A 15866-nucleotide genomic window follows, 5' to 3' on the forward strand; every position below is an offset into this window, starting at 1 on the left:
AGTTCTTCCTCTGGTGTTTTCTTCTATTCTTTCATTTGAGCCATATTTCTTTGCCATCTCAATTTGTCAGTCTCCCTGTGTTTGTTTCTGTGTATTGCGTAGAGCTGCTTTGACTCCTTGACTTGGTAGTGTGGCTTAATGAAGTAGATGTCCTGTAGGCTACAGTGGCACAGCCTACCCTACCCTCCAAGTGGGGTGCTCGAGGTGTGCCCTTTGTGTGGGCTGAATACACTCTCCTCTTGTAGTTGAGTCTTGGTTGCTCATGGCAGATCAATGGGAGGGATTTACCCAGGCCAGTCAGCTGCAAGGACTGACTGTGATCACTGACCACCAATCTTTGCCCTCTATGGAGGATCAGCTGTGCAGGGACAGGGTGGTGATGCTCTGATGTGGTCTGTAGCTGTCCACTGGGAGTGCTGGCTCTGGGATTTCCCAGGTGGTGCAGACCAAGATCAGCCCCCACCTATATTTTGCTTGGGGCACCCTGCCTGAGCTATAAAGCCATCCGAAATGGCTGCTACTTGTGCTGGGCTTGGAGATCCCCAGTTGAAGCCAAGCTATGAATCTAAGTTGTCTACTGGTAGTGCTGGGCCTGGATCTCACTGAGACCAGCTGTTCCTTGTTTGGTAGCATTTAGGAAGTTGTGAAGCAGGAACCAAGATCAGCCATTCATATGGAAAAGCAGCTTAAGTGGGCCCATAAATTGGGTGGGGTGGAGTCTCTGTGAATCTCCAAGGTGGGTCAAACAGAATTAACCATTTTGATGGAGTCTCAGGTATGCCACCAGTTTGCTGGCTCTGTGGGGTAGGGTTCCAAAAAGGGACAGTGGCCTCTGCCCACTTTGATGCCAGACACTTCAGTTTCTTTCTATATGCTGCTGGTACCTTTCAAGTTGCCACCCCAGTGCTGGAGCTCAAAGGGAGTGAGTCTGAGTAGGTGAGTCCATGTGTGGGTTCTTTAAGAGGAACTGCTTGGGGCTCCCACAGTTTCTTCCACTCACTCCCTGCTGGTTTTTGCAGCCAGTAGTTGTGGGGACTTATCTTCCTGGCACTGGAACCCTGGGCTGGGGGTCATAGTATGGTGCTGGGACTCCTCACTCCTGAGGTATCCCTCCTGAATTTTTATCCACCACACGTGGGTGTGGGACCAGCCTGTTCCACATCTGTGCACCTCCTACCAGTCTGGATGGATGTGTTTTCTTTAATTCCGTAGTTGTCAGACTTCCATTCAGCTCAATTTCTGACAGTTCTGGCTGATAGTCGTTCTATATTTTAGTTGTAATTTTGATGTGATCGTGCAAAGAGGCCAGTCACATCTGCCTATGCTGCCATCTTGACTAGATCCTCTCCACATGTTAAATTTTTAAAAATATGAAAGAGTGAAATACTCAGCAGATACGAACAGTAAAATACTTACATATAATTTTTTAAAGATTTTATTTATTTATTTTTAGAGAGAGGCAAAGGGAGGGAGAAAGAGGGGGAGAGATACATCGATCAGTTGCTTCTCACACACCCCCAACCGGGGAACTGGCTCACAACCCAGGCTCACGCACTGACTGGGAATCAAACCAGCGAACTTTTGGTTTGCTGGCCAAGCTCAATCCACTGAGCCACACCAGCCAGGGCTGTATAATTATATTTCATTTTGTATTAGGACTACAAGGAGTAGGGGACAGAGAGGGAGAGATTGAAGAGAAGAAAAAGCAACCCATAATGTGTGATGATACAGACCATGGGTAAAGACCAGCAACCCAGGTTTTCCTAGAGGGAAAGAGAGGGGAGGGGAAGATCAAAGTTCTGATTTATCAACTAATACCCTATTTGTTAAAAACACAGGCACTAAACTGTAAAGGGCAAATAGTACTTTCTGGAACTTCTGTATAGTATTTGCTATCTAAAATTTAGTCAGTTAACTTAAAAATATTCTTTTAAAATACTTTTATTGAAAATTACTGTAGCAAACAATGGAAATGGGAGTGGTTCCTGAGTAAGCTGATTTCAGTGGGAATCAGACATTAAAACCATAAATGAAACCAGCCTGAACGAGCTTTGGAGCTCGGGAACTGACCCAGGAGGGGACGCTTTCCAGAGGAGGTGATGCCAACACAAGATTTGAAGCAAAGAATGTTCCATGAGAAGGAACAGGACATGTGAAGTTTGAGGCCAGCGAGCCAGGCTCATTTGTGGAACCGAAAAATATTCAGGATGGCAGATGGGTGGTCAAAGTGGCGGTCAGTGAAGAGGGGGGACAGGAGACTATGACGCTGACCCTAAGAGGCCCTGAAGGGGACCAGGAAGAGGGAGCTGGGGCAGGCAGGTGTTGGGTTGATAATTAGGAATGGGAAGAATAGCCTGAGGATGCCTGTCTGAAGGCACGTGTAGAAGGGAGTGTTGGGGTCCCAGTGCCAGCTGCTGGGGGCTGGGGCGACCCTCGAAAGGTGTGCAAGCGGATGGGGTGAGGGCCAGGGGTTGTCTATCCGTTGTCCCACTGCACCCTCCTACGTGGCTCGGTTGATGGCTTGTGTCTGCCTGGATCCTGAGCTCGCAGAGGACGCGACCTAGGGCAGCTTCCGGGCCGAACTGAGCACGGCTTCAGGGTGGGGTTGGAGCCTGGGGTTGTCCCAGGACTATTTTGCGGTTCCATATCGCCAAAGGAGCCCAGTCATCCCGTCCAGACCACCACGCTGCCTGGCGTCTCCCTGGCCCAGCCGGCGGTCGCCGGGTCAGTACAGGACGAGGAGGTGGCGTGGGGGTGGGGGGGCTGGGGGGGGCAGGGTGGCTCCCAGGGGCAGGGCAGGGCGGGGCGCTGCCCGAGCACCGATGCTAGGCGGCCCTGGTCCAAGGGCGGGGGCGAACGATGCGGAAGTGCTGGGTTGGCGGGCAGGAGGCGCTGCTCTGCGAGAGCGCAGTTGGCCCAGCCTCCCGGCCCGTGCTCCAGGGCGCAGCCACGCGGGCGCACCGCTGACAGGTGGGTCCGGGCACCCTGCGTTTCTCTCCGCGGCCTCAGGGCACCTGCCTTGGGGGAAAGGGGACTGGAGCGGGGCATCGCGGGTGAGGGGGTTAGCGTCACCTGGCTTGGCGCCAGAGCTCAGGTGGGAGCCTAGTGCAGGGCGCGCCCCGCGGGTCCGGCGGCCTCCAGGGAGTCTCCCACGTCCCAATCAGCATAGGGTGCCCCGCACCAGCAGTCTTCGTCCCGCAATTGTCCGAGGAGCCCCGCGGCCGGCGGCAGAGTTGGCACCGCTGCCAGAGGCGCCAGCTCTGCTGCTTCTCTCCCTCGGTCTCGCTTCGCCAAGGATGGATGGGGAGCCCGCAGGCGCCCAGCAAGTCTGGCCTTGGCCATGGATGGGCGAGCCCTGATTCCCCTATCTGTGCTCTCCCCCGGGTATCCCTCACCCTTTCGGGTAAGACGATGAGGTTTAAAGGGCTCATCCTCCCAGGATCTTAAGGCCAATGGCCGGGATTAGGGCAGAGAGCGTGTGGGAGGTGGTGTCAGGTACAAAGTGCTGTCTTTTGACTCTTGGCGGAGAATAGGAGGCGCTGACCCTCCTAGCAGAGGAGAACCACGAGGCGCAATACTTCTTGGACTAGTTACTTTTTTCCTTCGAACCTAAACACGGAAACAATTAAGATTCTCAACTCGGAGGAAAGAGGCTAGTGAGGCAGTGAAGCGGATTCGGAGATAAGGAATACCTGAGCCGCCCCCCCCCCCGCCCCCACCGCGCTGTGGTTTCTGGGACCCCGGCGGGGCTAGGATGGAGGGACTTTCCTGGCCTCGCTGGCACCCTGGACGTCGCAGGGTGGGTACGAGGACGGGATAGCCACCTGCCAGGGGAGCGGTCTGAGAAACAGACCTTGAGCCAGTTACCCGGAGGGTAGTAGCCCCGGAGCATTCCAGCGATCCAGCTGGGCTGTAACCTGCGGGGCGGGGGGGGGCGGGGGGGGGCGGTTTCGAGCGCAGAGTCCAGCCTTGACTCCCGGGCGCCCAGAGTGGGGATAAATTACCAGGGGCCGTAAGGAAGGACGAGGGCGGGGCCGATGGAGGGGCCGATGGAGGAAGCTAGAAGTCCTTTGGAGGGGGCAGTGGGGCCACAGGCTGAGTGCCCGATTTCCCCTGAACTGTTGGCCCGGGGCCCTGGGGCTTCCAGCAAGTCTGAGGATGCACTGGGAAAACACCCTTTCTTATATCAAGACCCAACTTTGGGGTTTCCCCCTGCACCTCGGCCTTCCCCCTCTGTGCCCCTGGGAGGAGGCCGAGCGTGACTTCTTCCTGCGGCCTTAGTTTTCCCCCAGCCCCACTTTTCTCAGAGTGTGGTCAACTCACCTGTAGAGGGGCAGGATTTAGGGTCTCGCTGGTGCAGTGACCGCCTCCCGCCCCCCCCCCCCTTTCTCCCTGGGCTTGGTGTGGGGTATGCAGAGAGACAATATGGAGGTGGCAAGGGGCCTGCTGCTCAGCCTGCTATAGGAGGGACTAAGGTACTTCTTCCCTTATGGGTCCCTGGTGCCCAGCGTCCCCAGCGATTCAGGTCCCTTCCTCCTGAGACTTCAGGGCCCTGGTGTGAGAGGGCTTCTGGCTGCCCCACTAGATGCTTCACTTATGGGAACTCCCTCAGGTCCTGAACAGCCCACACCTCTTTTGGCGTTCCCTTGGAAGCTGATGCAGGCACTGCTCTTTCCCCACTTTGCAGGGCTCAGGTCCCCAAGATTGGGTCTGAGGCTGCAGAAGTTTCACCCCTGAGAAGGCAGACCCCTGGCCAGCACTGCCCTCTGAGGGAAAATCAAGTTCTTCTCCCAGCAGTGGGGAGGACTGTCTGAGGGCTGGCTGCTCTAGCTCCCAGGCTCCCTGGGCCATCTGAGCAACTGCCTCTATCTGAAGGGAAAGGACAGGTGGAGCACAAAGACATTGAAATTGTTAGGATGGTCTGATTCAGATCTAAGTCTGCCTTCCCCCGGGGGAAAGCCTCCTGGTCCTGGTGCACCTGGCTGCAGGCAAGATTCCTTGAGGCTGAAGACCCTGCTGTTGTGTGCTGGACAGACCCTTCCTTGGTTCTGCTAAACTTATCATGGGAGCCCCTTTTGATAGCCCTGTTTAGGCTGCCTGATGGGGCTGTACCTTTTTGACAGGGGGCCAGACTTATAATTTCCAAACCTCTGTGTTGAATAGCAGTGCTGGGCAGGGCCAGGCAGAGAGACTCACCCTGACTTCCTCCTTGCCCTTTCTGCTGTCCCAGCTGCACCACCCATGGCACAACTGCAGGCTGACGTGGGTGGGGGTCACCAAGGACAACTGCCTTCCCTCTGTCTACCTTCACTTAGCTGGAATTGCCTGCCACTAGTGACTGTCCCCACTCTGTTCCAAGACCAAGGCCTTTGGGAGGAGGCAACCCAATGCTGTGAACCACACTAAATGTACAATGACCGCCAGCAGGGTTAGGGGCTGGGTGATGGGTTATGGGCTGAGAGACTGAGAATTAGGTCTGCGGGATCCAACTGAAAATTTCTCTCCACGTATTTCCTTCCCTCAGCTCCCAGTGAGTCAGGTTTCCGAGTTGTCTGGTCTGGCCACTTTCATTTCCCCTGGTGTTGGGTGGAGGCTGGTACAGAAAGGGGAACTCAGCCACCCATCTTCTGAGGCCCAGGGGCAAGGGTAGGAGCTCTCCCACCCTCCCTGGCCCAGCCTGGAGCTGGGCACAGCTCTCAGGAGAGGCCTGCAGATGTGGATGCCTTAGCAGGAGCTGGCCCTTAGGAGCTACAACCCAAAAAGGTACTGGGCAGGGAATTTCAGGGGAAACTGAGGCTCAGTGCTCCAAGGCCAAAGCAGACTGGAACAACAGAGGGGAGTCAGCCTCCTACCCAGGCAGGCCAAGAAGCCCACTAGCATCCTGGCCTTAGTTGGTCCCGGTGTTGTCTGGGTGTTGAATTCAAACCCTAGTCCCTTTGTGCAGTGTTACCTCAGATATTAAGGATAGCTCTCATCCCCACCCCACAGAGTGTCCACTTCACCAACCCGGATACCCCAGGGCCTTCAGCCTTCCCCATGACAGGCATGCTCACAGCCCCAGCAGACTCCCTCTCGGGTCTGGGCTCACTCTTTGATCAGAGGAGGGTCCGGGAGAGAGCAGGGCTGGTGGGGGCAGGCAGCTGGAGGGCAGAATGCTTCCAGCATCTGTGATGTGTCAGTTGGCTGGTATTTCTTTTTTTCTTAAGGTTTTATTTATTTTTAAAGAGAGGGGAAGGGAGGAAGAAAAAGGGAGAGAAACAGATGTGAGAAACATCAGTTGGTTGCCTCTTGCATGCCCCCAACTGGGGACTTGGTGGTATTTCTTAAGTCCTCCTTTGGTCCAGTGACTGGCAGGGTTCCAGGCTGGGGGCAGTGCATGGAAAAAGGGAAAAGCCAGACAGTCCTACCCTTGAGGAGGTTGCCCACCCATCTGGAAGGTAAACAAGATGTGGGGGGGGCAGTGCAAGGCTGAGTAAGAGCCCCAAACCACTCATCTCAGCAAGCAGAGTTCAGGGCCACCCATGGTGCCATGGAGAGTGGCGTGTGAGAGTGGGCATGCCCACCCCACGAGGGCAAGTGTTGGCACCTGACTGCCTGTCACCCTTGTTCTAGGCAAAATGGTCTCTGTGAATGTCCCTCCACACCTAACCCTATGCCACCCTCATTGCCACCACCCTACTCCTTCACTTGTGGAGGGTTTTCTGAGGGGATGGAGGTACCAAGGACATGGGAGAGAAGCATGGTCCTGGGGCAGCGTGTGCCCTTTTACACATTCACCTACTTGTGTGTGCTCAGAAACTAGAGCCCTTGGTGCAGGCAGCCTGGTTTCTCATCCTGCTCAGCCCTTTGTTCCTTATTTGCTGAGTGATAGACTCCCTTCTGAGTCTCAGAAGTGGCTCAGTCCTTCTGCCTCTGATTCTGGGCTCACAGGTTAAGGGCAAGGGCAGGAGAGACACCACCAAGGGTGAAGTGAGGCAGGAGGGGGCTCAGGACAGTGAAGAGAAGTTTCAGGTCCTGGGTCTGGAGAGGGGCTAGTAGGAAGAGGGGAGGAGGTGTGGGTTCCACGTGGCCAGCTGTCCTCTGACTAGGGAGGCAGTGACTGGCCCAGGGAGGTGGCCTCACTTCTGTAGTTCCCGAAGCTCTGGGCAGCGCTGGTCCTGGCAAATGTTCGGTGCTTACTAACTGCTGAATGAATGTGTGGTCTGGAGGGGAGGAGCCAGTCTGGGGAGTTGATGGCTTTACAAGGGTAGGGTCTCAGTCTGGTGGCAGCTGTCCTGGTGATGCAGGAGGTAGATGAGTAGGCTGATGGAATTTCTCTCAAGATGTCCAGGTGGGGCACACTTGATCCCTGAGGGAAACTGAGGAAGAAAGGAAGCTCTGAGGACTGGGTGTGGAAACCCTTCCTCTACTCGCAGGTCTGCCTTGTTCTTGGGCCAGGTTTCCTAGAAGGCAGTTCACTGAGGGAGGAGGGGAAGGAGGGGAAGGAGGGGAGCAGGGTGGGGCAGGGACACTCTAAGCCAGGATGTGGAATCAGCTGGAGGCTGGCTGCATCCTGACACCTCAGGAGCTCTGGAGCCCAGGGGTCCAGCCTTTTGTCCTCTGTGTCAGCCACTCACTAGCTGTCTCCCTGGGGGGAGGGGTGGGCCTAACCTGGAGTGAGGCCAAGAGGAAGGGCAGGTTGAAGATGGGCAGCTCTGGGCCTCCGTGCTGTGCTGGCCTCATGGCAACTGGGGAAGTGATTCTCTGGTAAAGGACGTCTGGGTGGGGCACCCACTAGTGTAAACCCTCCCTGCTTTCCCCCCGCAAACACAGCACAGAGGCAAGGACACTTTGAAAAGAAAGCTGATGGTTGGAAAAGGAATTGGCTTTGAGCATCTGGGTGGACTGGAGAGACTCCAGGCCCCATTTATGGGAGGAAGGGAAAGTCCTGATGGCTGTGATAGGGTCCCCTGAGCGCCTGCATGCCCCTTTGCCCAAGGAGTGGGTAGTGGCAAATCTGCTGATGCTCCCCCTCTGGCTTTCTCCTGCAGACCCCTTTGCCATGAACCAGCCTGCCCCTGGGGCCCCCACTCCGCCCCGCCGTGTGAGGCTGAAGCCCTGGCTGGTGGCCCAGGTGAACAGCTGCCAGTACCCAGGGCTTCAGTGGGTCAATGGCGAAAGGAAATTGTTCTACATTCCCTGGCGCCATGCCACAAGGCATGGCCCCAGCCAGGAAGGAGAAAACACCATCTTCAAGGTAAGCCCTGGATGAGGGACAGCTTGGGCTTCTGAGGCATCACTCTTCAGAAGAGGACCCCCCCCCAACCCCCCACTATATCTCAAGTTGGCCACTCACACAGCTGCCTTGCTGCAGGTGATCCTGGGCCTGGACTAAGGGGACACAGGCATAACCATAGGGTATACCTTTCTAACCTGACCCCCAGAGCAAGGTGGGGACTGACAGGCCCCCAGGAGACCTTCCTGTAACTACCCCCCCTCCCCCTTGTTCTTGCCTCGTTCTCATAACACATGAATACATGATCCGTGCACATGTTTGGTGTATGCATATACTAAGTCAATAGACAACAGCATAACTGTAACACCAGGAGGTAACTATGACTATATTTTGTGTGTATTTTCAGGTTTCTGCACAGGTGCACATATGAAATGCAAATGCAGAATCAAACTATATATTCTGTTTTGTGACCTGCATTTTCCACCCAAAATTCAGGACCAGTTTTTCTCTCCCACATGTGCCTCATCACTTTCAGTGACTGCGGAAGATTCCATTGGAGGGGTTTAGCACAATTTAGTCACTCAGTCCATTATTGGACACTTCAGGTCACCTTTTCTTTAAAAAATATTTTTTATTTATTTTGTTTTTTAGAGAGAGGGGAAGGGAGGGAGAAAGAGAGGGAGAAACATCAATGTGTGGTTGCCTCTCACGTGCCTCCAACTGGGTACCTGGCCCACAACCCAGGCATGTGTCCTGACTGGGAATCAAACAGGTGACCCTTTGGTTCACAGGCTGGCTTTCAAACCACTGAGCCACACCAGCCAGGGCTCAGGTGACTTTTAGTGTTTCAGTGTTGAAGACCACATTGCCAGGTACATCCTCTAAACTCGTACCCATTGCACATCTTAAATGGGTTAGTTCCTAGAGTTAAATGTTGCTGGGTCAAAGAGAATGATTATTTTTAAAGCTTTGGATACTTATTTCTTAGTCTTTGCACTTGATATTTACCTTTTCAAGGTTCTTTTCAAACCAGTTTCATATTTTTTAATAGTATAAAAGAGTGTAAAATGGTTTATAGCAAAAAGTCTCCTTCCCACCCCTGTCCCCAGGCATCCATTCCCTCCCTAAAGGGAATCAGTAGTATCAGTTTTTGTTTATCCCTCTTGAGAGATTTTTGTCCTTATACGAGGTCTGTCCAGAAAGTATCCAGCCACATAATATGAAAAATAGAGACATTTATTGAAGAAGATACAAGATACATGAAACACTGTACACAGGACAGTGACGCCTCAGTCCCTTGCAAAGTAGCCACCTAGTAGGCACCTTGGGACCTCACACAGTTCTCTTAATTGCCCTCAGCTGCCCTGTCGTATTTCCCTGAATCTCGTCGACAGTATGAAATCTCTTCCCTTTCAAAGGTGATTTTAGTGTTGAGAAAAGCCAGAGGTCACAGGGCACCCAAATCTGGGCTGTAAGGGGGCTGAGTCACCTGGGTGATTTGATGTTTCACAAAAAACCTCTGCACAAGACGTGATGCATGAGCAGGCATGTTGTTGTGATGAAGCTGCCAGTCACAAATTACCCATAGCTGTGGCCTTCTGAATCATCCAAATAGTTTCTGTGGAGGAATGTTTAAGCCTAATGCAAAATTTGACACAGATTCATTGCTGTACTCACTCAGTCATTTTGAATGCGACAGCCACACAGTACACATGCTCACTCAACAGTGTCTACCGTCCCCACTGACTAGTATGGTGAAGTCATTAATGTTCATGAATGCGCATTCCAGTCCACTCTCCTCGCTGACAGGTTACATCGATGTCGTGCAAACTGTTCTTGTTATATTAACAACAGCTGGACTTTTTCTGGACAGACCTCGTACAAATATGTACTTACCATTTTCCCAACTTTTCACAAAATGATAGATGTATGTGTACACCAAACATGCATATTCTCCTGTACCTCATGATCTTGACAATCACAATATATCAAAAGCCTCCTCCTTTTTTCCTCCTTGCTGCCCGGTATTCCATAGTTAGGATTGGCCATAATGTAACCAGACCCCACTGATGGACATTTGGATTATTTGGGGTCTTTCACTTTTACACAGTGTTGCAATTAATAATCTTGTATATGGAGAATTTTTGTGTGGACGCTTTTGTATCTGTAGGATAAATTCCCCACAGTTGAATGGCTAGGTTAAAAGGCAGAAACATTTGTCACCAGCGAAATCGCTCTCCAAAATAATGACACCAACAATTAAAGTGTACAGAGCCTGTTCTAAGGCCAGGCACAGTTCAGAGAGCTTTATGGGCCCTCAAGTCTTCACAGCCACCCGAAGAGAGTGGGTACTATGATGGGGAGACCAAAGCAAAGAGAAAGTGACATGGCCCTGGCACACAACTGGTGGGTGGCAGTTTCTGGATTCAAACGCAATCCCACTCCAGACCCCATGCTCTTATCCACCATGTCACACCGTCCTCCTTAGAGATTGTACCTGTTTACCCTCCTGGAGCAGTGAATGTAATGCATTTCAAAGCACCTCTATTTCCTTTAGCTTATTGGAGCCCTGAGGGGTGGGAAGGGCTGGCATCATGTCTCCCACCTTGCAGAGGGGCACTCAGTGTGTCACTGAAGGTCTCCCTGCACCACCACAATTCCCATTAGCTAGGCTTTGGTGACAGGTGAGGTTCTTTGTGATTGCCAGTCTTCTCTTCCTGTCCCAGGCCTGGGCCAAGGAGACGGGGAAGTACACAGAGGGGGTAGACGAAGCCGATCCAGCCAAGTGGAAGGCCAACCTGCGCTGTGCCCTTAACAAGAGCCGTGACTTCCGTCTCATCTATGACGGGCCCCGGGACCTGCCACCTCAGCCCTACAAGATCTACGAGGTCTGCTCCAATGGCCCCACTCCTGCAGGTATCATGCCTGACCATGTGTGGGCCACCTAGGAGGCTGTGCAGGAAGGCCCAGGCTCCTCACTAGGCAGTGGTTGGGCACATGCTACTGGGGTCACCTGGGATGGGCCGTTTGTGGGGCCAGGGGTGTCTTTGGCATGGACCAGGGCCCCAGTCTGTCTTCCTCAGTCAGCCCTTGTTCTCAGCTCTTGGTGGCCCAGGGAGCTGAGTGCCATGGGGTCAGGGAAGTCCCTACTGATTCCTGATGGCTGTGTGGCCCTTCACCTCACTGAGTTTGAGCAGGTCTGGGCAAGGGAGAAGCCACAGCAGTAGCTGCCTTGTGGGGCCCCGGTGGCCTTCCTCCTCCTCTCCCACTGACTCCCTTCCTGTTGCTCTTTTCTCTCCCTCCACCTACAGAGTTACAGCCCATTGAGGATTACACTTTTGGTCCAGGAGAGGAGGAGGAGGAAGAAGAGGAAGAGGTGAGTGCCCTGTGCTCTCCCAGCGTCTGCCCGCCCTACCACAGTGGGCCTGGTGGGGGCGCTCTGCTGTGATCTGGCAGCCCCACTCCTCTGGAGCCTGCAGCTCTTCCTTCAGCTCCACTTGAGTTTCTTCTCTGAGATTGAGCATAGAAACAAAGTCACCACCTTGAACCCCCAAAACGTGCTCACATGTCTCACTGACCCTCACAGCAGTTGCCTAGTAGGCACTGCGCCTGCTCAGAAGGCAGATGTGGAAACTGAGGCACTGAGGGCTCACTGACCTGCCTGGGGCAGCAGAGCTGGGGCTGGAGGCAGGATCTGGCCTCAGCTAAGCTGAAGCCCAGGGAATTGCCTTGTGGTTCTCGTGTTATTTCTTTAACATCAGATCAATTTAATAACCTGTCCTCCCTTTTCTCTGGCCTCTTCCCTTTTCCTTTTCCTGTGTCTTCACTTCAGCTCCAGAGGATGTTACCAAGCCTGAGCCTCACAGGTGGGGCCGGGAGGTGGTGTGGTTGGGGGCCTAACGTAAGGAGAAGCTGCAGGTACCCTAGGTACCTGGGAGGGGCTGAGGGGGGGCTGGGCGGAGGCCCAGGGCTGGGAGTAGATGGGCCTGGGAAGCAGTTCCTAGAAGTGGCATTAGAGTTCTGTCTTCCCACACCCTCTGTAGAAGCGGCACAGCCTGGGCCTCCCATGGAACCCTATTCTTTACCCAAAGAGGATGTCAAGTGGTCACTTACTCTCCAGCCGCCTGTGGGGCTGCCCCCCCCCGCTTCAGACCCCAGCCTCGTGGGCTCTGCCCCTGGGGGCTCTGCTGCCTTTGGGGAGCTTCTCCCTGAGGTCCTGCCGAGCCTGCAGCCTGGGCCCCTGGCTGCCAACCTGCCCCCCGAAGGCGAACAACTGCTGCCCGACCTGCTGATCAGCCCCCACATGCTGCCTCGTACGTAAGGAACCACAGGCGGGTGGGCTAGGCCAGGTAAAGAGGGGTTGGGGGTTGGCTTGCCAGGAGGCTGGTGGGTGGTGAAGAAAAAAAGATGCCCATGCCAGGCCCTCCTGGTTGGGTGGAGGTAAGTGGGAGAGATGACAAGATGACCTAGCCACTGGGCAGAGAAGTCAGTGGGCTGCAGAATGTTGGGGGGCAGGACTCACAGACCAGGCGGCCTCGCCCCCTCTGCCCCACAGTTACCGACCTGGAGATCAAGTTCCAGTACCGCGGGCGGCCACCGCGTGCCCTCACCATCAGCAACCCGCACGGCTGCCGGCTCTTCTACAGTCAGTTGGAGGCCACCCAGGAGCAGGTGGAGCTCTTCGGACCCGTGAGCCTGGAGCAAGTGCGTTTCCCCAGCCCTGAGGACATCCCCAGTGACAAGCAGCGCTTCTACACGAACCAGCTGCTGGACGTCCTGGACCGCGGGCTCATCCTCCAGCTACAAGGCCAGGATCTGTATGCCATCCGCCTGTGCCAGTGCAAGGTGTTCTGGAGCGGGCCCTGCGCCTCAGCGCATGGCTCACACCCCAACCCCATCCAGCGAGAGGTCAAGACCAAACTCTTCAGCCTGGAGCATTTTCTCAATGGTGAGCGCCCTGCCTCATGCTCCTCCTGGCCTCCTCCTGTCCAGGGACACAGCTCTAGCCTCTGACTAAAGGTCTTGTTCTCACTGCAGAGCTCATCCTGTTCCAGAAGGGTCAGACCAACACCCCACCACCATTCGAAATCTTTTTCTGCTTTGGCGAGGAGTGGCCTGACCGCAAACCTCGAGAGAAGAAGCTCATCACTGTACAGGTATCGTCCAACCCCTGCACTCTGCTTTAGCTTGAATATTAGGGAATCCTGAGACAAGGCCTTGCCCGACAGTGGAGGGCTCTCTGGGCAGTGTGAACTCGGTAGCCAGAGGTACTCAAGGCCCATGGCTGCCCACACATGGGTAGCCTCCATATGAAGTAGAAATTGGTGCCCTTTCTTCCTGGTGGATGCAGTCCACCACCTGCCCCCTGGTGGATGTCCTCATGCACAACTGGACTTGACAGCCCCATCAAGGTTCTCTCTGTTCTGTTCCTTTGCTCCCCAGGTGGTGCCCGTAGCCGCTCGATTGTTGCTGGAGATGTTCTCAGGGGAGCTTTCCTGGTCGGCTGATAGTATCCGGCTACAGATCTCCAACCCAGACCTCAAAGACCACATGGTAGAACAGTTCAAGGAGCTCCATCACATCTGGCAGTCCCAGCAGCAGCTGCAGCCTGTGGCCCAGGCACCTGCTGCTGGCCAGGGGCCCTGGCCAATGCACCCAATTGGCATGCAATGAGGCTGCAGATAGTGACTGAAGCAGGCTTCCTGGGAGGCTATATGGACTGTTGTGGAGGTGTGACGGCCCCACCAAGTACCTGCCTGGCTGCAGGGTCCTATCTCTGGGTCTCCTAGAAGTGGATTTGGGCCAAGAAGGAGAGGGAAGAGGGGCTGGAGTTCCAAGATCTCCCTGTAGAAGCTGCTTTGGGGGCTCTATCTTCTGGACATGCCTCTCTGCTAGCTCTGGTTTGCTGGCTCTGGAGGAATTCAGCCGTCAACACCAGTGAGCAGGGAAGGACTTCCCCTGAGACCAGGGCCTAGATGTACAGAGGACATTGCCCCAGAGTGCCCCCATTTCCTCTGGCAGAAAGCCTAGTATTCTGTCAGGCCCCCTGGCAGGGCCTCAGCTGGTCATGGGCCTGATTTGGGGGGTTTGCTAGTTTGAGCCTCACTTCCTCATCTTTCTCCTTTTTGAGATTTGAGCACTTAGGTATTGCACCAGATACTTAAGGCTGGCAGCTACCTCTTTTCTTGTGAGTCCAAGAACCTGGGAAAGTGGAATTTTATGTATTTTGGGATTAATAAACATTATAAACAGTCTCAGTTATTTCTTTACTTTTTCCAGTACAATTTATTTCCATGCTGTTCTAAAAGACCCTGTTTCTGATGCCAGCTGGCCCTCTCTCCCCAAGCACCTGCCCTGCATCGCTCAGGCCATTGACACAGGGAGGACCTGCCTTCCAGGTTGGTGAGTCAGTGGGACCTTCATAAGCACTCCCCTGCCTGGCTGCTTTCCAGGAGGAAGCTGGCTAAAGCAAGGGTGCAGATTTTTAAATGTGTGCAGAATCTAAAATCCTGTCCAAATCAATTCTCCCATAAGAAATGGTGAAAAAGGGCTGGTATTTCAGCTACATGTTGGACCATTACAATGTATAAATCATATGCTATTAAACAAAGTAGGAAATGCATACAAACTGGTAGCTCCTCGTCTGAATATGGCTCATAGATGTAATTTTCTAGTCTGAACAACTTTGCTGTTGTTATCTTTTTGTTATGGAAGATTTTACACAATTGTCAAAGCAGGAAGAATGGTATGAAATCCTTAAGTAGTAGCTTCAACAGTTAGCAGTTCATAGTCTTTCTCACCTAAACTACCCTCCACACCCCACCCTTGAGGTTATTTTGAGGCAAATCCTACACATAGCATTTCATGGGTAAATAGAGTATATATCTCTAAGGGACAAGGACATTCTAAAAAAACAAAGTGCCACCTGACCTAATGTGACAAATTAATTTTTATCAAATATCTATGGTTTAAAACGAAGATGTTAGAGAAATTTTATTCCTTTGTAATTTAATTGTATAAGAAATTGCATTTTTTTTTCTGCATTTTACTTTTGCGTAGATGCTGCTCACTGCACCTCTGTGGTATTGTTAACATATTCTGTCTCCCATAGTTCCTGTAAACTGGTACTTTGATCTAGACTTTGGATTCTAGAGACTCATTGTATCCAAGTTTTTGTTTGACCACCTATTAGTGGGCCTTTGAGTTGTTTCCATCTTTAGTTATTCTACCTCATGGCACAGTGAATGGGCTTGTACATATTCAGGTTGTTTCTTATTTTTGTCAGTTGGGATTTCTAAGCCAAAGTTTAAAGATGTGTGTAATTTTGCCAGATATTGGCAAAGTCCTGACAAATCTATCAGGATGCCTGTTCTCCCACAGTCTCACCAGCAGACATTAAGTTTTTGGATTTTTGCTAACCTGACAAGTAAGAAATAGTATCTCAGTGCCACTTCTGGTTATGAGCAAGGCTGAGCATCTTCATTTTTTAAAAAGGATTTTATTTATTTTAGAGAGAGGAGAAGAGAGGGAGAGAAACATTGATGTGCAAGAGATACATGGATTAGTTGCCTCTTACACGCTCTCAACTGGGAGCCTGGCCTGCAATCCAGGCATGTATCCTGACTGGGAATCAAACCGACAACCTTTTAGT

The 15866-nt window shown here is 53.0% G+C and overlaps 2 protein-coding genes across 6 annotated transcripts in view; one reads left to right on the forward strand and one right to left on the reverse strand.

Annotated features, from left to right (window-relative positions):
• Positions 1-3048, reverse strand: part of LOC150002105 (uncharacterized) — a 28339-nt gene extending 25291 nt beyond the window's left edge. Inside the window, 1 exon segment of the mRNA XM_090286900.1 lies at positions 2821-3048. Within this exon segment, the coding sequence (XP_090143026.1) occupies positions 2821-3048 (228 nt within the window).
• IRF5 (interferon regulatory factor 5) lies at positions 2705-14469 on the forward strand. 5 transcript variants are annotated; one of them, XM_090287490.1, is made up of 9 exons: positions 2705-2724; positions 8031-8236; positions 10942-11131; positions 11527-11591; positions 12048-12081; positions 12259-12528; positions 12771-13163; positions 13235-13371; positions 13658-14469. In XM_090287490.1, exons 2-9 carry the CDS (start codon positions 8042-8044, stop codon positions 13886-13888), a joined length of 1515 nt encoding a protein of 504 aa, XP_090143616.1. In that variant the 5' UTR covers positions 2705-2724; positions 8031-8041; the 3' UTR covers positions 13889-14469. The 5 variants fall into 5 exon arrangements, with proteins under 5 accessions (XP_090143616.1, XP_090143614.1, XP_090143617.1 ...); XM_090287488.1 differs by lacking the exon at positions 2705-2724 and adding an exon at positions 2869-2970; XM_090287491.1 differs by lacking the exon at positions 2705-2724 and adding an exon at positions 2870-2970 and having other exon boundaries at positions 13253-13371.
• The last annotated feature ends 1397 nt before the right edge of the window (positions 14470-15866 follow it).

This window comes from Furipterus horrens, unplaced genomic scaffold (assembly GCF_987537825.1).
Source record: "Furipterus horrens unplaced genomic scaffold, mFurHor1.1.pri manual_scaffold_9, whole genome shotgun sequence".
In the NCBI taxonomy this organism is placed as follows: domain Eukaryota; kingdom Metazoa; phylum Chordata; class Mammalia; order Chiroptera; family Furipteridae; genus Furipterus; species Furipterus horrens.

What these genes read in the sequence shown, in the direction of transcription:
- IRF5 (XM_090287490.1), top strand. Translation starts at nt 8,042, where the DNA reads ATGAACCAGCCTGCCCCTGGGGCCCCCACTCCGCCCCGCCGTGTGAGG. An exon ending in AGGAGGAAGAAGAGGAAGAG is followed by an intron (nt 11,592 to 12,047) that starts GTGAGTGCCCTG and finishes TCTTCACTTCAG; the next exon opens with CTCCAGAGGATGTTACCAAG. An exon ending in CCTGGAGCATTTTCTCAATG is followed by an intron (nt 13,164 to 13,234) that starts GTGAGCGCCCTG and finishes CTCTGACTAAAG; the next exon opens with GTCTTGTTCTCACTGCAGAG.